Source organism: Panthera tigris, chromosome B4 (genome assembly GCF_018350195.1).
Source record: "Panthera tigris isolate Pti1 chromosome B4, P.tigris_Pti1_mat1.1, whole genome shotgun sequence".
Taxonomy (NCBI): domain Eukaryota; kingdom Metazoa; phylum Chordata; class Mammalia; order Carnivora; family Felidae; genus Panthera; species Panthera tigris.
The window spans coordinates 76,898,963-76,921,072 of NC_056666.1; the positions used below are offsets into that span (position 1 = coordinate 76,898,963).

Genomic DNA, 22,110 nt, shown 5'->3' on the forward strand with positions numbered 1-22,110 from the left:
TCACCAGCCCCTCTGAAGAGCCCTCTTACCCACCATGACTGCTCACGCCTCACTGCTCAGACACAAACCTGCTCTCTTCCTTGCATATCCAGCTTTGCTCATCTCCTACCACCAAGGTTGCACAAAGTCATTCTCCCAACCCCACACCCCCTTCAAAACATCCTGGAGTTTGCCTTCCTCGGCAACGTTTTCTTGCATACTATTTTCAATACTGAGCTCCCTGCTCCTACCGCTTTTTGTCGTTTGTTTCTTTCATCCGACTGGGAGTTCCCTGAAGACCCATTCCTCATGATGAAGGTGGAGGCGGAGGGAATGAAGGACAAACTAATACAAATGGAATAGTATCCTGAACTGCTCTACGACGTCATGCTTTGGGGGCTTCACAGCAGTAACCCACCCTGGAATCAGCCCTCAGCCTTAAAATGGGTCTTCAACAATCTCGACAGTCTCAGGGTGACTGAGGACAACTCGGACCCTTCATACACAATTTGCAGGAAGGAAAGATTCCTTTAACTTCTACGGTGAATTTTTAAAATACTTCCTGTCAAAGACACGTTCAATTACTTGGATTTCCTTAGAGTAAATCCCTAGAACATAGGCTCAGCATAATCCTAGTGTGCCCCAGGTTTACTGGGGAGAAAAAAAAGAAAAGCTATATCAATCCAGGACATAATTTTTCAATAGTCACTAAAGCGTTTTTCTCAATCTAGTACCTAACCTGTGGCAAACACTGGCATGGGGATTAGTTAAATGTTCAAAAGATCGGGTTTCCAGCCTCTGTCCTTAACCATTCTCTCAGCAGATATGGTATAAATTCTGCTGCCCCTAAATTCCTCCAAACATGAATTTTTCAGAGAAACCTGTATGGAACAGGGAGGTGGATTTGTTGTTTTTGTTGCTAGAACTATTTCCATTACTATAAGTAACGTGACAGAACATTTGGGAAATAGAGAAAAGAATGTATCTATGATGGTACCATCTTTTTTTTAATGTTTGTTTATTTTTGAGGGGGGGGATGCAAGTGGGGGATGAGCAGAGAGAGAGAGAGGGACACAGAATCTGAAGCAGGCTCCAGGCTCTATGCTGACAGTAAACAGCCCGACTCAGGGCTTGACCTCATGAACCATGAGATCATGACCTGAGCCGAAATTGGACGCTTAAGACTGAGCCACCCAGGCACCCCCATGATGGTACCATCCGAACATAACTATCATCATGTTCACATAATCTACCCTAGACTTTTGAGAAGGAACTTGATTATCTCGGAACACATTACTCTGTATTCATTTTCTATGTAATTACGATTTCATAACCATCATTTTTAAATCACTCTAGAGTAATTCAATGAGCGAGTATCACTGTTATTTCTTTACGAGACAGTTATTAAATGGCAGAGCTGAGCAGGGCCGTGAACTCACGTGTATCCCGCCCCAAAGCTCTGACATCTCACCAACCCCATCTCGTACTGCCCTCTACTTTCTATACTGCTCTTCTTTTAATTCCTCAAACACAGTACACTCTCTTATTAGGAATTACTAAGAATGGAAACCAGCAGAAGTGACAGGACAGCTCTTAGGAGTCTAAATTTTATGGTTAAAAATATTGTTTAACCACAGCTGACGTTATTAACAATTTCATGTAAACTGTTCCAGTAACCTGGAGATAAGAAGGCTATGTGCTCTTTTGAGTCCTTTCATTTTGGTATCAGTAAGCCCCAACTGAGCTGATACCAACTCTGATACAAATACCCCTACTCCCTCCTGAATGGACTTACCAAGTATAACACAAAGCTCAGATAAGCCACACTGACCACAGCAGCTACCACATACAATGCCACATGCCCTAGTTCCTGGACATAAACCATGACAAAGTACATGTTGATGGAACAGACGATAAGGACCAAGATCCCGCCTGCAATCCTCCAGCCTCTGTAAAAGAATCAGCAATCATTGGTGGAATAGTCCAACCTATCTGTAAGCAGAAAAGGACACTCGGTCTTGTGGGGCAGACAGGACAGGAGTTAAGAGGCATTTCAAAATGAACTGAAAATTGTCTTATTATGTCCCAATTAAATGAGCCAAATAGACACCAGTAGGGAGAAAGAGGTGGGGGAAATACTATCAAATAATCCCTGATATTTAAGTCCCTAAAAATGCAACAAGCCCTAAAAATGCAACAAGCCCAGAGTTCCTAGAGATGCAACAGACAATTTCAAATGCCTCACACTCTTTAAAGATGCATATAAAAGGTATTAGTTTATGCCTTTCTCATTAAGATCATTTAACATGAAATTAAGGCAGCTTCAGTGGCTGCAGTTGAAGAATAAAACCCTGAGAGCTGACCTTTCTCTCCCCAAAAATGAAAAATTGCTTGCCTTCTTTTACTACATTCAGAGTCTCCATTTTCTAAGCCAAAGATTGAGGGGCACCTCTAGGAATCACCTCTCAAAGCATGTGGTTCCCTATATGACTCATTTTCTGACTGGCCTGTTGGATGCAGATACCATTTCCCCACATATTTTGGGGGAACTGAGAGAAGTACACTCACATTCCATTGGCAAAGTCACTCATTACTGGCCGCAAGCTCGTAAATGTGAGGATGGGTATGAGAGCGAAGGGAAGCTGGAAAAGAAAGAACAAAGATCAGACAGGACTACTGGAGATACTCATATTACCCAGCACTGTTAGCAAGAGGGAAACACACACCCTGCTTCATCTGCCCCATAAGAAATTATTCCTGTCATCCCAACATGCTCATGCATTACGTTGAAATCTATAGAGGCATCATTAACTTAGCATCGATCATCATCCTTTGAGTCCTTAAAAACATTTGTTATCTTCCTTGTCTTCTTAACCTCCACAGGACCTAGCAATGTCCTATGTTATTTATTATTTAATGTTTGCTTGGATTAAGAAACAATAATTTTATACTCTGTACGTAATTATAGCAGATAATTCCCATTCAACAAGCTTTTAAAACCAAACCATGTCCAAAAGATTTTATTTAAAAGAATGTTTTAAAATTCATTTGAGAGAGAAAGAGAGAAAGAGAGAGAGGAGAGAGGAGAGAGAGAGAGAGAGAGAGAGAGAGAGAGAGAGAGAGAATATAAACGGGGGAGGGGCAGAGAGAAGAAAAGACAGAATCTCAAACAAGATCTGCACTGTCAGTGCAGAGCCAGATGCAGGGCTCAAACTCATGAATTGTGAGATCGTGACCTGAGCTGAGGTTAAGAGTCTGACGCTTCACTGACTGTACCACCCAGGCACCCTAAAAGCTTTCATTTATGCATTTATTTATTTTTGTTTGTTTGTTTGTTTATTTTTGAGAGCAAGTGGGGGAGGCGCAGAGGGAGAGGGAGACAGAGAATCCCAATCAGGCTCCGCGCTATCAGCATAGAGCTTGACTAGGGGCTCAAGTCCATGAACGGTGATATCATGACCTGAGTTCAAGTCAAGAGTTGGATGCTTAACCGAATGAACCACCCAGGCATCCCTAAAAGGTTTTTAGATACCGGGATTCCATACATTTACTGCAGACCAAGACTCTGCCTCTTTCTTCCTCTCAATTTTCCCCAGCACCCAGCCCTATACACTCAGTACCTAGGGACAGCAATATACAATGCTGACTGATTAAATGGAATGGGAGTTTCCTCAGCTCCTTCCTTACTTGTAAGCTCTGCAGAACATTCAGGAAGTCATTCATCCCTGTTAGATGCTCTACATCCTGGAAGATGGCAACAAGCAGAGTGGGGATGATGGCAATAGAGCGGGTCAGAATCACTCGGGCAAAGCGTGACCACTTTAGGTTCAGGAATCCCTGGAAGAAAACACAGCAGGATGAATGTCTAGAATAGGAAACAGAGAGAGGTCTGGGAAGCCCTTAGAAACATGGGAGTAAGAAGAAGTAACAAAAGGACAATGTTTTCTTCCTCTAATGTATACCAGTCACAACAGCACATACCTCCATGACGAACTGGCCAGAATAGGTTCCTGTCATGGTAGAGCTCTGCCCTGCAGCCAGGATCCCCACTGCCCAGATGTAGAGTGCAGCAGGCCCAAAGTAACATCCCAGTACAACACCCTGGGAGAAGCAGGGAAGAAAGATGATTGTGTCAATGATCTGCTTAGACAACACCCAAAACAGAATTCCTCTGCAGCATTTCTCCCTCTTCCTTCCTATGTACCAATCTACACCAAGTGCTGTGCTGGGAACTACCCCAGAAGCTACACTCAGGACCTGTCCTCACTTCAGAGGCCCTCAACCTAAATTTTCCTGGATATTCCTTCATTCCTCTACCTCTTCTCCAAGTTCTTAAAGGCTTCGTCTTCAACATAGATTTTAAATATGTGAGAAAAAAAAAAAAAGTCTATACCACATTTCTCAAATTATATTACTTAACACACTATTCTAGAAGATAACAACAGGAGTGAAGAAAAAGGTCAAATAAATTTGGGAAGTGCTACATAAGCTATGTGTTCTACTCTTGGAGGTTCGTAATGTAACCAACATAAAAGGGACTGAGAGGTCCCAATAAAGAATACTTCATCAGAAACACTTTCTTCAGTCTCCCCCAATAAATATCCTATAAAAAGGGGTGCCTGGGTGGTTCAGTCGGTTGGGCATCCAACTTTAGCTTCATGATCTCGCGGTTTGTGAGTTTGAGCCCCATGTCAGGCTTGCCACTATCAGTGCAGAGCCTCTGTCCCCAACCCCCTCTCTCTGCCTCTCCCCTGCTCACTCGCACGCACTCTCTGCCTCTAAATAAAAAACTTTAAAAAGAAATTTTTAAAAATCCTATAAAACAATATACTACCAGCATAACTCTGGGAATGGCTGATACTGTTCATCTTTATCTTTCAGCTTATCCTCTATTCCCTCCCATGTAATCCAAAAATGCTTGTCTGACATCTAGACCTCTGAAATAAATGGCACTCCAGAGAAGATATATTCAGTTCTGAAGTGAACCCACAGAAAAGACCAGATACTATTCCAAGAATATTGATTCAGGAGCAATCATCACAGATCTGAATAGGTTTACCCCTTTGTAGATGTCCACAGCCAGTGTCGAGTTATCGTCAGGAAAGAGGCTAGTGTGCGGACTGCTGGCATTTCTACAGACTGCAACCTGGAATGCAAGCAGTTTAGGAGCAACTTTTATTTTTGAGGCAAGGACCAGATCAGAAGAACTCTCCAGCAAATCACAAACTACACGTCATACTCAAGTCATCTATGAGACCTAGGGTGGAGGTAAGACACTGGATACAGGTTGTAAAGGGAGCAGAGACTGGCACCAATGTCACGTGTGGTCTTCTTCCATAATCTTTCTACACCCCATGCCATCAAAAATATTTACCGAGTGAAGAGTGTGCATGGTAATACGTGAATGCTGGCTCACTTTAAGCGATGACAGGAAGAGAGGGCCCCTAAGAAACAGGAGGGGACTCCTGAGTCAAAGCAGAGCCAGAAGTCTGAGTTCCTATAGACAGGCAATCAGGAATCAAGACGACAGAGAATTCAAAATGCAAAAGAGTGAGAAAAAAAAAATGCCAAAGAGTGTATCTTAGGCGGTTTCTGTTTTCTGTTTGTTGACTCCTCCCCACTTGTCCTCATCACCAAATGGCAGGACTGGCAAGCAGGCTGGCAGTTGATAAACAGGAAACAAAAGGGGATGACAAAGAGCCAAACTGACACGAAGCCACTAACAGCAACATGAGGCAATCTTTAATCTGAGGCAAGCTCTCTTCTGTGCCAAAAGATGGGAAAAATGGGTCTAGGCTTAGTCTGCCCCCAGACTCCAGACCCTAACTACTGCAGTGATTAGGGGGCAGCCCTGAGGTTGGAGATCTGTTTCCCCTGAGCTTCAAGTCACTGTCATTCTGCCTACCCCACTCCTTCACTTATCCTCACATTCACTACCATTCACGACCCTGGCTTACTCACCACCTGGTCGTTGGTTTTTTCAAAAAATGCTTCGGCAAAGACGGAGACGACAAAGACGTTGATGATGAAGGAAACAAAGAGAGCAATGCAGGATTCAATGAAAAAGTACTTATTAGCTTCTCGTACCTCCTGCTTATTGGCTCGGTTTACCTGTCTGGACTAGAGAGAGGACAGCAGTAGTCGTTAATTAGTTAGAACAAGTCTCCTCGTACGTAATATTGCATGAGTTTGGAGTCAGAGGAAAGATGCAGAGGGCAAAACAACTGACCATATGAAATGTGAGAAAACTCACTTTAACATCCTAGTTCATGAAGTGAGTAAGAACTTCGTGACACTTTGACAACGTTGGGCATGCCCCAAACAGGAAATGATGACTATGAGCTCTCAGTTATTGTGGCCAGAAGAACCACCGACATACAAAAACAACCTGATTTTCAGTCCTAATAACTTTAATTATAAAGGTCTCTGAAACCTCCCAGCGAACTACTGTAGAAGACTGACTGAGAAAAGCTTTGTTGGGTACTTTACTTCTGATCTCCTCACGGTCACTCAGACTTTTGAGATTCAAACACAAGAGACTTGGTGTACTTTTGGACCTTTTAGGTAGAACTTTAGTCCCAGTTTTTCCGTGGGGTCGCTTATTTCTGGTCATCTTTGTGATAAAAACAGTCTGAGTGTGTGGAGTTTATAAACACCCAACTGTGGAAAAATACTTCTCTCCTTTAGGGCTCTAACAGTTTTAAACTATGCGTGTGTCCCTTGCAACTGAAGGAACCATCAACTACCTGGGGGGCATGGAGATAAGGGCCATGCTCACCTTGACTAAGGCAGAATGCAGGTACATATTGTGTGGCATGATGACAGCTCCCACGATGCCCACAGCCTGCTCGATCTGTGGGGTGTGACAGCCTGGACAGGATGGCAGGAACATGCCCTTGAGTACCTGGCTCTGGCTGGGTTTCACTGTAACATACTATATGCCAACATAACAACTATTAGGATATGAGACCGGGGGAGTAACACAGTACTAGGAAACACTCAGCATCCATTGTTCCTTATAATACTTTCTTCAACAACTACCTGGAATAATGAGGAACACAGAACCATTAGGAAACCAAGAAGCATAAGAGGGGTTTGCTGCCAGAGGTCTGAGAATTCAGGACTGGGGTACCCAGACACTTTACATCACATTTTAAATATACAAAGTAGATGTGTGGAGAATGTAATTAATATTCTAAAGAAACAGTCAGCAGCTGCTAAGGGCCTCACTGATAGCAGCTTCACAATCACTCCTGGGAGACAGACCCAAGAATATAGTCAATTCTTGATTACCCACACTCATGCTTCTATTCACCTATGTTTATCTAAAAATCACTTATGTTTGCCACTAACGTATGCTGAGACTCATTGATAAATACTTCCCATACATACTTTTTCCTGGTTCCGCATTTCTCTTGGAAGCCTTAGACTAACGTATTGCATAATCTATTCACAGATTAGATACACTTTTCCAAGTTTAGTGAGGCCATTAAGCAAAAATCAGTTTATAACAATTGAACATAGGGGCGCCCAGGTGGCTCAGTTGGGTAAACATCCAACTCTTGATTTCGGCTTAGGCCATGATCTTAAGGTTCATGAGATCGAGCCCCAAGTGGGGCTCTGGGCTGACAGGGTGGGTGGAGCTTGCTTGGGATTCTCTCTCTCCCTCTCTTTCTGCCCCTCCCCTGCTCACGTGTACACGGACACTTTCTCTCTCTCTCTCAAAATAAATAAATATTTAAAAAAAACAATTGGACACAGAAAGGTACTATTACTGCATAAAACGGTACTGATTCCTAGGAGCAGCTGGGTTGGGGCACAAAGCAGGAAACGTCGGCTATACCCCTTAAGAGTTCATTAACTGTTGCAATACAAAGAAAGTTCAAGCTGCAGTTGGTATAAGCCAATATAAGTAAAACCCCTCCAAGTTCACAGCCAGGAATAACCCTGCTTCCTCCCTAGCCCTCTCCCAGCATGCTCTATTGTTGGGATGGCCAACTTGGAACCAGAGAGTCTAGTCTAGGAAGTCCTAAAAAATCTAGTCACTTTTGAACTAGGAGCGCCAGCAGGCCTTCCTGGAGACTAGCCTTTGCTACAGATCCTATTCCTTCAAAACCGGCCTAGACTGAATTGGCTTTTTGTTAATGCATGGGATACAACTAAACCATCCTAGCATTATATGATTGTAAATAAAAGGCAAAAAAATCTTTCCTTTGTTGTAAAAGCTAACGAACAGCCTATAATACTTGCCTCATATCCAAATGTGAGGGCCATAATAGTGATGAGAAAGCCAAAAAATGCTTCTAGCTTCCGTAAGCCTAAAAGGGAAAATGCAGCAGTGAGCTCACAGAAGGCAGACTTCTCCATCAGCTACATGATGGAAAGTAGATTATTTGACCCCTCCATTCCCACTCTCCTTACCGTACTTGTCCAAAAAGAGAAATACAAAGGTATCTGCAATGGTGATGAGAACTCCACCCCATAGAGGAACCCTAGGTCAGAGGTAAGAAATGGAGATTAAAAGAAAGAAAGAAAACATTGAGAAACACTTTCTCTCCAACAGGTCTCCAGATATACAATACTTGGAGAAGCAAGGACTTGGGGGAGAGGCGACAGTGGTGGGAGGTCAGGCCTTGGGTAGTTTAGGATCACAGCACCAACTGAATTAATTACATTCATTCCAACACTGATGGTCTACTAAGTCAGACATTTCGGATACACAGCTGAAAAGTATAGGTCTTACCCCTCTAGGAGCTCACTGTCTAGTGGGATAAGCTGATATACAGATAAATAATTGTAATACACAATGTCACATACTATACAACAGTGGGATGTATAACCCAACATGAGAACATGGGACATATAGAGCCTACAGGCTGCTGGGAGAGAAGGTGGCTCCAGAAAGGCTCCACAGAAAAAATAATACTCAAGTTGAATCTTGAAAACTGAAAATGAGTTGGGTGGTTTTTACATTTGTTTTGAAATTTAGCAAAATATTACTCTCTGGAGGAAAACCCCCTCACCTTCCTACAGACAGGAGATTGATGGCAATGGCTGAGCCAATAACTTCTTGCATATCTGAGCCAATGATAGCCAACTCCACCATCAGCCATAGGATAATTCGTGGGACCTAAATACCAAACAGCAGAAAGACATGGTTCTAATTAATCATTTCTAAGAACTTTCCTTAGAGTTTGGAATTCACATCTGGCACTGACCCATCCACAGTCCTTTATAAGCTTTCAGTCTAGGGATGGACTACTGCACTGTGGCCCCCAGCTGGAGAAAGCAAGGATGTTTCTACGTGGTAGAACCTATGAGCCGAGGTCAGGGCAAGGGCTGATCCTAATTTTTTCTCTTTCCCTTCCACTCAAGAGAGGAACAGAATTTCCATTCATTAATTTCCACTTAATTTCCTGCCTAAAAACAAACTTAAAAGTTTTAGGGGAAGATGAGGATGCTCATATGGTCAAAATACTGTTTAGCAGAGAACAGAAAATGACAAGAGAAAATATCTTGACCGTGGCTAAAGAGACAAAACAAAAATGAAAAGGCTGGGGTCATCCTTAATGTAATAATAATACACAAGCAAGTGAAAAAGGACAGACATGTAAAGGGACTTAGGGTGAACTGATTGGAATTGAGTGGCATATAAGAGGAAACTAATCTGGTCAAATAATCCAGCTAAAAGACAAATTTAGTTAATACTGGCTAGCAGAGGTCAAGAAAAAAAAAAACAAACATACATCTTCAGGTATTGACTATACAAAAAAATTGTCACAAAAAACAACTGTTAAGATACATGAAGAAAAAGAAGCTACAAGAAATTATAAATTACCATGGCTTTTTTGAGAAGCATATATGGGGAAATAAAGCAGATACAGATAGTTTCTCACAGCCATGAAAGGAGATTAAACATTTAGGACAAACCAGAGGCAGATCAGTATCTTATCTAAAGATGAACCTAGGTTAAAACTATCTTCCAGACACAGAGTCCATTCCTGCCTTAGAGAGCAGTGAGAAAGGGCCAAAATGTCCAGAAAAAAGTTGCAGAAGACAGTATAACCTCCAGGGTCATGGTAAATTGAAAAATAATTATTAACAAATCCCAAGATCCTGCCACATGTAGTAAAGTAAAATGAAAAACCTTATTTTTCAAATTGATGACAAAGTCAATCAAAAAAGAAAATATGTATGATAGTAATAAAGATGTATGACTCAAAGTGCTTAGAGCACTCCCACCCCTCCATGGGCTGGGCACTGCAAGATGCCAGAAGGCAGAACGAATGGCAGGTATTTATGCAAACTGAATTTTTCGAAGGAAGCTTTCTGGCAAAAAGCGAATCCCAAGTTAAATTCTGAAGTAGAGAAATATGGGTTGGCAGCAAGAGGAACTAAATAATATTCCTTGGGACTCATCCTCAGGGCCCCTGACCGCCAAGCCCTCCGGCCAGCACGTATCACCAGACACACAGGTTCCTATGAGATGAGTAACAAACCGCACACTACATTGCTCACCCTGGGATACTGACGGTGACACACTTCAGCAAGATGCAACCCTGTGACCACTCCCAGTCTAGCTGCAAGGCGCTGGAGTAGGAGCCCCACCATGGTGGCCAACAGAAGAACCCAGAGCAACTAGAAAAGAACAAAATCCCATCATAACACTCATTAGACAACTGGGGTGTTTTTGTTTGGCTGTTTAGCAACATGAATGAGAAATACAACATTCGGGAAAGAGCCCAGATCCAGAATCAAATGACCTGAGTTCTGTATCAGGTTCTGTACATAACCTGCTAGGTCACCTCATACCTTTCTGAGTCTGAGTTTCTCCCACCTACAGTTTCTCGTTTGTTCAAGGAAACTATGTGGAGTAGATAAAACAAAACAAAAATTTAAAACCAAATATGTGTCTAAAATAAATTAAGGGGCACCTGGGTGGCTTGGTCAGTTAAGCATCCGACTCTGGCACAGTACATGATCTCAAGGTTCGTGAGTTTCAGCCCCACATGGGGCTCGCTGCAGACAGCTCAGAGCTTGGAGCCTGCTTTGGATTCTGTCTCCCTCTCTCTCTGCCCTCCTCCGCTGGCGCTCTCTCTCTCTCTCTCAAAAATAAATAAACATTAAAAAAAATTTTTTTTAATAAATTAAAAAAAAAAAACCAGAAGCGTGACTCAATCAGTTGAGCATCCAACTTCAGCTCGGGTCATGATCTCACAGTTCTTGAGTTTAAGCCCCACATTGAGCTCACTGCTGTTCAGTGAGGAGTATGCTTCAGATCCTTTGTCCCTCTCTCTCTGCCCCTCACCCACTCACATTTTCTCAAAAATAAATAAACATTAAAAAAAAAAAAAGCAGATGGTGGAAAGTACTTTTCACCTAAGCATTACTGCCAATAAAGTATTTGCATGTAACTCCCGAGGCTGACATCCGACAGGCATTGTAGGGGGAAAGGATGTGAGGGTGTACTGTGTGTTTAAAAGGGACAGGGGTAAGACCAGATATTCACCTTAAATCCAGCCACCGCTCCAGACTGCAAATCAGACTCGATGTTTCCTGGATCCAAGTAGGCAATACTCATAAGAAAGCCCGGTCCCGTGAAAGCCCAGAGTTTACGAAAGCTAAAACAAGAATACTATACGAGAGAGGAAGACATCAAACGAATTACCACCTCCAAATTACTGATCTAATTTATCTGTTATTTTGTTACATATAAAACAACAATATGAGCTTCATAAGATCGAAAGACTTAGGATGTTGGACACTGCGTGTGTCCAAGTTCAACTTCCATGTTACCCACTTCTTATCAATAAGCTACCTCTTCTCTGTCCAAATAGGAGCCCTTTCTTTACCTGTTCTTCCCATCAATCAGCCTCTCAGTCTAATACCTATCAGTACCCCTATGCCCAATCACTACCTAAATGGGACACTGTAAAAAAAAAGAACATGAAATTCATACTTCTAGATCAAAAAATATTCACTAGGTCAACGTGGCAACTGTTTTTCAAGGTCCTCATTTTCCCAAACAGTTTCTACTTATTGATTACAAAAGCTGTCTTCAGAGACTGCTTGCCAAAATTAGATGTGAGGCCATTAATCTTGAGTTATCCAGCAGACTTTTCACTCCTAAGTTTTCTCTAAATAAAGTTTTCCTCCAAAGATTTGTCACTAACCTCCTCTTCAGGAATGGCAATCTTCTCATCAAAGTAGGTGGTGAAGGGCTCCTGTGAGTGCCCAGTGGACTGGGAAAGAGATGAGTTACTATAGGCAGGGTTGAGGGTACCAAGACTGGCAGGGTCCCCATGGTCTCCAGAAGCATCATCTAAATTAACAAATTTGAGAAGAAATGAAAATGAACAAAATACACTGACAACTCATCCTTAGTAACTTTTAAATTAAATCTTTTAATACCTAAATGCACAAGACCAAGCTGACTCTACTCAATTTATTTCTAATATTTTATTTATATTTTTAATAAACTAATTCCTTTCTTAAAAGTTTATTTATTTTGAGAAAGAGAGCACCAGTGGGGGAGGGGCAGAGAAAGAGAGTGAGAGAGAGAACCTCAAGCAGGCTCCATGCTGGCAGCACAGAGCCCAATGCAGGGCTCAAACTCACGAACCGTGAGATCATGACCTGAGTCAAAGTCAAGAGTCAAATGCTTAACTACTGAGCCACCCAGGCGCCCAAAATAAATGAATTCTTTAATAGGCGATATATTCACAGGGATGGAAATTCAGGAAATAAAAAAAGCTTATGGTAACAAAGCTCCCTCTCACCCCTCTTCCCCAGTCACTCAGCTCTCGATCAGTTTTAACACTCATCTTGCAATGGTTTTCCTACTTTCACACTTCTATATTCCCAGGTAGCAATTTTTAGAACCACTCCATTTTCTTCTAAAAACACGGATGTCTAGGGCTCAAAATATAACATTCCCAGGCTGGTAAAGCCTAAAATCTTAACTTTTAGAAGAAAGGAACTAAGTCTGTCTAGTTCTGTCTCCAACCCATCATTTGGTAGGACTTACTCAAAGAATCATCCTTGGACATTATACCTCTGTCAGGCTTCTCAATAAATGTGGAAGTTGAAAAATCCTGCCACAGTTCAAGCTAAAATCTGAACCTGCAGGAAAGCCACCAAGCAGGAACCCTTTGCCTCCTGACTACGGTCTGCAGTGAAGAGCTTTGGGTCACGGGGTGTGGGTACCCTTGTGATAGGAGGTCTCATCTTAGACTGGTAATCAGTGTTTCCCTGAGTCCTGCATTTCGCAGTTAATCTTAAGTGCTGGGAAGGGGAGGGTCTGGAAGAAAAGGGCTAATCTGCCAGAAGGACACAAAGCCTAGTTTGGTAGCCATCAAATGGCTATTTTGAACCACAGAGCTCTCTAATGTTAGGGTTTCCAAGAAATCCTTGCAACCTCCAATTAGAAAAACAAAAGCTTTCTTTCTATAAGGAGCTGACCCACTTGAGGTGAAGTGGCCCTGAATTAATGAAGATATTTAAAGAAAAGGAATGAAAATTCTACAGGGGACATTTAGAATTCGGAAGGATTAGAGCACTCAAGAAGCTCTAATGGAATACACAGTTTAAGGTGTTTGCTCGGTATTTTATTGCTCCTCACGTTAAGTATCTGCAGTGCTGTGAAAAGCCAAAGCATTCTAAAGAATTTTATGCCAGGTCTGTGATTAATACTGCCCTTGCAAGCATTACTGCTATAGAAACCAAACTTGTAGCTAATCTTGGCTCATCTCAGAATTGGAAATAAGACAGGAGACAGATCTCTCTAGTTATAAATCCATTTTCATTTACAGCCTAAATCAGCAGATGGTGACTGGATCCGACCTGATTGGAGCAGGTCTCTATGATGATACTGTTGGCTAGGGAAGCGGAGTTAAGGACAGTTTTTGTTACCACAGATGACAAGAAGGAAAATATGGTCAATTTCTGTTACTGATTTCAACCTAATTCCAGGGCGCCTGGGTGGCTCAATTGGTTAAGCGTCTGACTTCAGCTCAGATCATGATCTCATGGTTCGTGGGTTCGAGTCCCTCATCGGGCTCTGTGCTGACAGCTCAGAGCCTGGAGCCTGCTTCAGATTGTGTGTCTCCCTCTCTTTCTGCCCCTCTCCCATTCATGCTTTGTCTCTCTCTCTCTCTTTCAAAAATAAGCATTAAAAAAATTAAAAAAAAAAAAAATAAACTTAGTTCCAAATAAAAATCAGACAATAACACAAAGCTGTAAATTACCATCTGGCATCTTCTGTTCAGGACCCAATACCATGGTGGATGACTGAGTGTCCAAGTTCTTAGAATAGGATTCTGAAATGGAGAAAAGGAAGAGAGGAATCAGCAAGAACAAACTAAAAGTTTAGAACCAGCATTTTGTTACTCTGTACAACTGATCCCGTATTATATGAAAAGAATCCTTCTACTGAATTAGATAACCTTGAAAATAATCAGTTTTCAGAGTATGATTGAGATATTTAATAAAAATATAAAAGTCTTGCTAATAAGACTTCTAAGCCAAACTGAAGCAAAAGGTGTTTCAGGGAAATAGGCAAATACTTTTTAATAAGCATCCACAGAGAGGCTGCTAGGCGATTCCCCAGTTTCTGCCCTTTGCATCCAGATTAACTCAAATATTTAAAACCAGACTGGTCCCCCTGCCTTTTACAAGTTTTTTATTTTAATTTTTTTTAATGTTTATTTATTTTTGAGACAGAAAGAGACAGAGAATGAACGGGGGAGGGTCAGAGAGAGAGGGAGACACAGAATCTGAAGCAGGTTCCAGGCTCGGAGCTGTCAGCACAGAGCCCGACGCGGGGCTCGAACTCATGGACAATGAGATCATGACCTGAGCTGAAGTCAGACGTTTAACCAACTGAGCCACCCAGGAGCCCCAAAAGACAAAGATCTGTAACTCTTTTTGATCTAGGAAACAATTTAAGCTCATGCTTCAATTTTCTGAGAAGGGGGGAGAAAAGGAGGGCCATTATTCCCCAGGCTCATATTTCCCTGAGGAGAGAGAGACTTCTCCTACGACATTTCTCATTCCCTAACCCTTCAACAACCGGGAGCAGAAACTAATCACCATGGCCTTCCCTTCTTGGGCTCTCAGGGAAAGATGAGGTACCAGGAGGAGTAGGCACAGTCTGCATGATGCCAGAACTTCTCTCTGGCCTGCAAGGCCCAGGTGGGGGTCGGGGGACGGCGGGATGAGTGGTTGTCCCAGAGGTCCAGCATCCTGTTGGGTTAAGTTTAACTGGGGAGAGGGGAAGATGGTAGTAAGCTCATCTAGCCACAGATCTATGGAGTATTCTTCAGTCAACCCCACCAATCAGGATGATTTTTTAACATTTTGATCTGCTGATTAAGGAATTTATTTCTCAGTTGATTTCAAATTTAGAAGGAGAGGGGCGCCTGGGTGGCGCAGTCGGTTAAGCCTCCGACTTCAGCCAGGTCACGATCTCGCGGTCCGTGAGTTCGAGCCCCGCGTCAGGCTCTGGGCTGATGGCTCGGAGCCTGGAGCCTGTTTCCGATTCTGTGTCTCCCTCTCTCTCTGACCCTCCCCCGTTCATGCTCTGTCTCTCTCTGTCCCAAAATAAATAAAAAACGTTGAAAAAAAAAAAATTTAGAAGGAGAAAGACAAGGCAATATTTATTGTTTTAAAAAAAATTTTTTTGGGGCGCCTGGGTGGCGCAGTCGGTTAAGCGTCCGACTTCAGCCAGGTCACGATCTCGCGGTCCGTGAGTTCGAGCCCCGCGTCAGGCTCTGGGCTGATGGCTCGGAGCCTGGAGCCTGTTTCCGATTCTGTGTCTCCCTCTCTCTCTGCCCCTCCCCCGTTCATGCTCTGTCTCTCTCTGTCCCAAAAATAAAAAAAAAAAAATTAAAAAAAAAAAAATTTTTTTTAATGTTTATTTCTGAGACAGAGAGAGAGCATGAGCAGGGGAGGGGCAGAGAGAGAGAGAGAGAGAGAAAGAGAGATACAGAATCCGAAGCAGGCTCCAGGCTCCGAGCGGTCAGCACAGAGCCTGACACGGGGCTCGAACTCACCAACTGCGAGATCACGACCTGATCACGAGCCAAAGTCGGCCACTCAACCAACTGAGCCACCCAGGCGCCCTAAGGCAATATTTATTGTTAACCCTAACCCCCACTTAAATCCCAATAAAAACTATCCTCCTAAAAAGTTATAAAGCCTCTCCTTAGATATCTTTTACTGTATAAAGTCTTCATCTCTCTTGTCCCTTGTTCCTATCTGAACATTCCTCTACTTTCTTTTTTACATAATCTATCTACCAACATATTCTGTACCTATTTTAAAGAATTACAGAATTCAGACCTGAAGGGTTTTAGGTTTCATCTATCTTCCCGATGTAAAACATACTACCACTTACTAATTTGGAAAACATAACCTTTTACCTCTATAATCACCAATATCAAGTATTTTGTTGCAATGGACAACTAGCCATGTCCCTCCTATCAGGTTTTAAGACACCAGATGTCGAAAAACCAGCCAACAGATGCCAGTAATACTGATGATATTCAAACCCTCTTTAGCACCTCATCTAAATGAGATTTACATAGCTGACCATTCAGAGTAGCAGTAGCCACTTGGATTCCAATCACAGCACAGCCCTTTGGCCCCATCCAGAGCCTTTTTATTTTACATAGAATTCTAAGAAGCTAGGTTATCAGGTTATCCTAACCCATCATAAATTAGGCACTGCAAATTAGCTTTGGGACTATGGCTCTTACGGGAAAAGGTTTTGGGCCACTTGGTGTGAGGTAAAGAGCCCTTCTTTATACTTTGATCAACTCTGAGAACATTATTATTACTTAAAATTATGTTATTAATATTTTATTATGTATTATGTTATTATCAAGAATAACTCAACTTTCTTCCAATGTGGCCCCACTCACCAAGAACTGACTAAATTAGATTACTTTTATAGTGATGACTGAGAGCCTCTTTAAGGCACAGAATTGTTTAATGCATCTGGTGAAATTTTCTCCCCAAAATAAGCTTTTAAATTAAATTCTGAGAACAAACAATTCAGATAGTACTCTGTTTTTCCCCAAGCCTACAGTCTACAAAGGTGATAAATAATTTTAGACAGAAATATTTCATGACAAAATTTTTTACAATTGTTATTTGTATTCTATGGGACTATTCCTATACTAACTACATACAGAGCCAATAAGATACAAGAAGTCTGACCTTCTCTCTGAAATCTCAGGAATGTATTATTTTAAGAAAGGAAAAGAGATTATAGATTCCATTTTTCTCATCAAAACTTGCAGTTAACAAACTATAAGTTCCACTGTTTCCAGTGTCTATAGAACATAATGAGAGCAGGGAATAGAGAAGGTCAGTTATGCTTGGTATTTAAATCTCCATGAAAATTTAAGACTCATATGGAAGCACTGAGTTAATATTAAGACAGTTTTCCTCCCTAGGACTATGCCACCAGATCATTTCAGTCATTCAAGTACATTAATAAAAAGATCAAGTTGAAATATAAGCAACCAGAATCAATCCAGCAATACTTGGTAATTATGATTAATATACCTTTGATAATATTCTAGCTCACCCTCAACCATAAAGCGTCACCTTCTTCCAAAGCCAGTAAGTTTCCTCCTGTCAAACAGCAACAACAGAAAAAATGGCACTCCTGGATACATGTACTATAAACTGTTTTATCCCATTCCTTATCAAAAGTTGTAAGAATGAGGTGCCTAGATGGCTCAGCCGGTTGAGGGTCCAACTCTTGATTTCGGCTCAGGTCATAATCCTGGGGTCGTGAGATAAAGCCCCATGTCAGGCTCCTCACTGAGCATGGAGCCTGCTTGGGATTCTCTCTCTCCCTCTACCCCTCTCCAACTTGTGTGTACCCACTCTCTCTCTCTTTCAAGACAAAAAAAGCTGTAAGAATGTTTACAAGTGGGGTGCCCGGCTGGCTCAGTCGGTAGAGCAATAGAGCCATGTGACTCTTGATCTCGGGGTCATGAGTTCAAGCGCCACATTGGGGTCATGAGTTCAAGCCCCACATGAGATCAAGCCCCAGAGATTACTTTCAAACAAATGTTTTGCAAGATAAAAAGGCTAATAAAATTACATTTTCTGTCTCAAATGTTAAAAGCACCCTTTGACCCAGCAATTCTGTTTCTAAGAATGTATCCTAAAGAAACACTCATACAAGGAAGTATGTGCAAGGAAATTTCCTGTAACGCTGTTTGTAGTATCAATAGACTAAAAACAACCTTGATATCAAAGACTGGTTAAATAGACTATGTATATTCACAGGATAGAATGCCATGCAGCTATTATAATAGAGCATATCTAACTGTACTGATAGGAGACAATCTCCAAGATATGTTTTCAAGTAAAAAATCCAATTTATAGACAGTATGGAATCATTTATATGGCAAGAAGAAAAAAAGAGGAGGGATGATAATATACATACGTACATGTATGGACTATCTCTCAAGGACATACCAAAAACTAATAATGCTGTCCCCAAGATGAAGAAGTAGGGAAGTACAAACAAGGTCAGGTGAAAGGAAGACCTCTCACTGAATATACACCATAAACCATTTTGCACTTAAAAAAAAATCATTTTGTCATGTACTTGTACCATTTATTTATTTTTTAATGCAAAAGTCCTATGGATTCACTCAGCTTCCAAACAAATACTTTCAGAATGTGTAGATGAACTCTGTCTGACAAAACTTCTGTAATGGATAATCAGAGATCTGCAGCTGTCCAGCTGGCAGGAATATAATATACTATCTTAAGCTTAACTTATTACTACTTTGTCTTAGTGCCCAAACAGCCATGCTCTGAAATTATGAATTGGGAATTTCACTTGAATGCAAAAATTAGAAGCTGCCTTGTCAGGAGTTTCCTGACTCCTTAATTTGGGTATCCCCCCAAACACATACTAGCCATAATCAATTCTGAACATCTTATTAACATTATCTCATGTGTTCTCTTAGCATTCACAAGAACTCTGGAAGAACAGTTAATTTTTTAAAGAACAATTTAGATAGCCCAAATCTGTTTTTAAATTGCCCCCAAGAAAGTATGAAATACTGAATGTTAAAAAACATGTAAGTTAAGGGACGCCTGGGTGGCTCAGCTGGTTAAATATCTGACTCTTGGTTTCAGCTCAGGTCATGATCTCATGGTTCCTGAGATGGAACCGGCCATAAGTTGGGCTCCACACGGACAGTGCGGAGCCTGCTTGGGATTCTCTCTCTTTCTCCCTCTCTCTCGGACCCTCCCCTGCTGGTGCACAAACTCCCTCTCTCAAAATAAATAAATAAACCTGGGCACCTGGGTGGCTCAGTCAGTTAAGCATCTGACTTCAGCGCAGGTCATGATTTCACGGTTTGTGGGTTTGAGCTCTACGCTGACAGCTCAGAGCCTGGAGCCTGCTCCAGATTCTGTGTCTCCCTCTCTCTCTGGACCTCCCCTGCTCCCACTCCTCACTTGCTCTCTCTCTCTCAAAAATATACAAACATAAATAAATACATACATACAAACTATTTCACCGATTTCAGAGTAGTGTTCAATATTGCAAAAGTCTCTCTAAAATTAATTCTAAAGTTTAGAGAGTAATGTTTTTGAACATTCCTCTAATTCATCCCTTTTTACCTCCCCTCCCCTCCCCTATATAAATAAAATCAAAGACAGCATTAAGAAGGCAACAAACTCTCATAGAGGGAACCAAAAGTGTTTATATGGAAGCAACTGGCTAAATAAATGTGAACAGGAATGTTTAAAGCTGACTGGCAAAATTCACGAGGTAGTCAGGAATCGCTTTTGCAAAGCATGGAAGGACTGAACATCTCCACCCTGATTTATTTTTTATTTTTATTTTTTTAATTTTTTAAAAATGTTTATTTCGGAGAGAGAGAGAGAGAGAGAGAGAGAGAGAGAAAGAGAGAGAGAGAGCATGAGAAGGGGAGGGGCAGAGAGACAGGGAGACACAGAATCTGAAGCAGGCCCCAGGCTCTGAGCTGTCAGCACAGAGCGTGACCCACAAACCGTGAGATCATGACCTGAGCTGAAGTCGATGCTCAACTGACTGAGCCACCTAGGCGCTCCTCCCACCCTGATTTAGACCACAGGTGCTGCCCCAAGACCCCCACCAAAGCCCATGTAAGGAGTAACATAACATAGCATAACATAGCACCTAGAGGGTATTATGCTAAGTGAAATATGTCAAAGAGGGAAAGACAAATACCATATGATTTCACTTATATGTGGAATCTAAAAAGCAAAACAAACAAATGAAGAATCTCTTAAATACAGAGACCAAACGGATGGTTACCTGAGTGGAGGTGTGAGGGAAGATGGGCAAAATAGGTAACGGGGATTAAGAGGTACAAACTTCCAGGTGGCTGGGTGAGTCAGTCCATTAAGCATCTGACTTCATCTCAGGTCATGATCTCATGGTTTCTGAGTTCAAGTCCTGCACTGGTGAGCTTGAGCCCTGCTTAGGGTGAGCCCCAATTCTCTCCCTCCCTCTCGCTCTGCCCCTCGCTCACTTGCGCCCTCTCTCTCTCTCTCTCTCTCAAAAAAAAAAGAAGTACAAACTTCCAATTTTAAAATAAATAAGTCATGGAAATGAAAAGGAAAGCATAGGGAATATAGTCAACAATACTGTAATAACATTTCACGGTGGCAAATGGGAACTCCATGTACCATGGGAAGTGTCCCATAATGTACAGAATTGTCAAATCACTATGTTGTACACCTGACTCTAATGTAATATTATATGTCAACTATGATAATTAATTTTTAAAAAGCCTTGTGAATTTCTAAATTATTCTTGAGGATACAAAGTTTAGAATTTTTTAAATTTAGATGTAAGTGCCTCCTATTTTTCTGTTATGAAAATGAATTTGATAGAAAATGATAAAATGAAGAAAAGACAGGTTGAGACTGATTACACCTACTTCTGTGAAGGAAAAGTGAAAAGTCCCTGTGGTGTTAGTTTAAGAAAAGGCCTGAAAACTCTAATCCTCACTACCTAACTAGAGAATGTCTTCATATCAGAATGTCTTCAGCCAAAGCCACAGAAACACACCCAGTTCACAAAGTACAAACAGTACTCCTATTGTACAATGTGCTTAATACGCATCAGGGCTTCTGTATGTGTGTGTCTCTTTCTCACTCTGGCACGATGGCCATTAAGATACCAGTGTGGACTGTTTTTCATTTTACTGACTTTGTATACTGTAGTAATAATTTCAAAATTGGGATAATCTTGCTTAGTCTCCCAGAGAACCACAATTTCAACTCAACATCAAGTTTGCTGTTTCTCGCTTGAACTGGACTTCTGAGAATCTGTTTCACAGTTGAAAGAAAAACATGACATTGAGAACACTGAATGACAAAAAAAAAAAAAAAGAAGAAAAAAAAATGTTAAGCAGCAAGGAGAGAGGGAGTAAGAAATGGGGAGAAAGATAATGAAACTGGCTGCCTGGGTGTCAAAGATGATAACAGCTGGGAGAAATGTGGCCAGGCTGTCCAGAAGTACTGATCTTTCAAAAAATATATCACTCATCAACCAGAGACTTCAGAATTAGAAGGACCTGATACCTACTAGACAGAACACTTTCTCTGCTCATTGCTGAGGGTTAACCAGCTTTCAAACCTCTATGCTCACAAGTCAGGGTCCCTGAAGTCTTACCTCTAGAGACTGTAGCTGGGTCTTTGTTCCTCCCAATTCTCACACAGAGAGCTTCCTCTGATTTCTTCCTAACCAGAAGTAAACAGCAGTGCATTTCCCTTTGGGGGAACCAACCTGGCCTCCCAGCCTGACGCATCTATCCTGCAACTCTACGCTCTGTGAACAATTTCAAACACCCCTTTATATTGAAATAAGAAGGTCAGTATTAAATAAGCCTATACCCACTCATGCCTCAGCAAAAAGGTTTTGCCCTCACACTTGCATGAGTCATTTTCCTCTGGCAAATGTGAAGAATGATTATTACTAGACTACATTCAATTCATTCATTCCAATGACACATTCTGGCCCCTCGGACGTAGCCTGGCCTTAACAATTTGAGTACATATTTTCCTCAACACGTCTTTTCTTAAAGTAAAGAAAAATTATAT

The 22,110-nt window shown here is 41.6% G+C and overlaps 1 protein-coding gene across 12 annotated transcripts in view; it reads right to left on the reverse strand.

Annotated features, from left to right (window-relative positions):
* The window catches only part of SLC11A2 (solute carrier family 11 member 2), a 63,888-nt gene that overhangs the window by 19,103 nt on the left and 22,675 nt on the right, over nt 1-22,110 (reverse strand). For 7 of the 12 annotated variants that reach the window (XR_006219945.1, XR_006219944.1, XM_042992283.1 and 4 more), the window contains 14 exons: nt 14,226-14,297; nt 12,153-12,301; nt 11,489-11,614; nt 10,498-10,617; nt 9,003-9,109; nt 8,401-8,471; nt 8,230-8,297; nt 6,758-6,913; nt 5,941-6,099; nt 5,039-5,125; nt 3,961-4,080; nt 3,667-3,816; nt 2,548-2,621; nt 1,775-1,928 (listed from right to left, as the gene is read on the reverse strand). Coding sequence is in view for 10 of the 12 variants with exons in the window: in XM_042992283.1 (XP_042848217.1) it covers nt 1,775-1,928; nt 2,548-2,621; nt 3,667-3,816; nt 3,961-4,080; nt 5,039-5,125; nt 5,941-6,099; nt 6,758-6,913; nt 8,230-8,297; nt 8,401-8,471; nt 9,003-9,109; nt 10,498-10,617; nt 11,489-11,614; nt 12,153-12,301; nt 14,226-14,297 (1,613 nt within the window). In the remaining 2 variants the exon portion in view is untranslated. The other 5 variants (XM_042992289.1, XM_042992287.1, XM_042992284.1 and 2 more) reach the window with 5 other exon arrangements.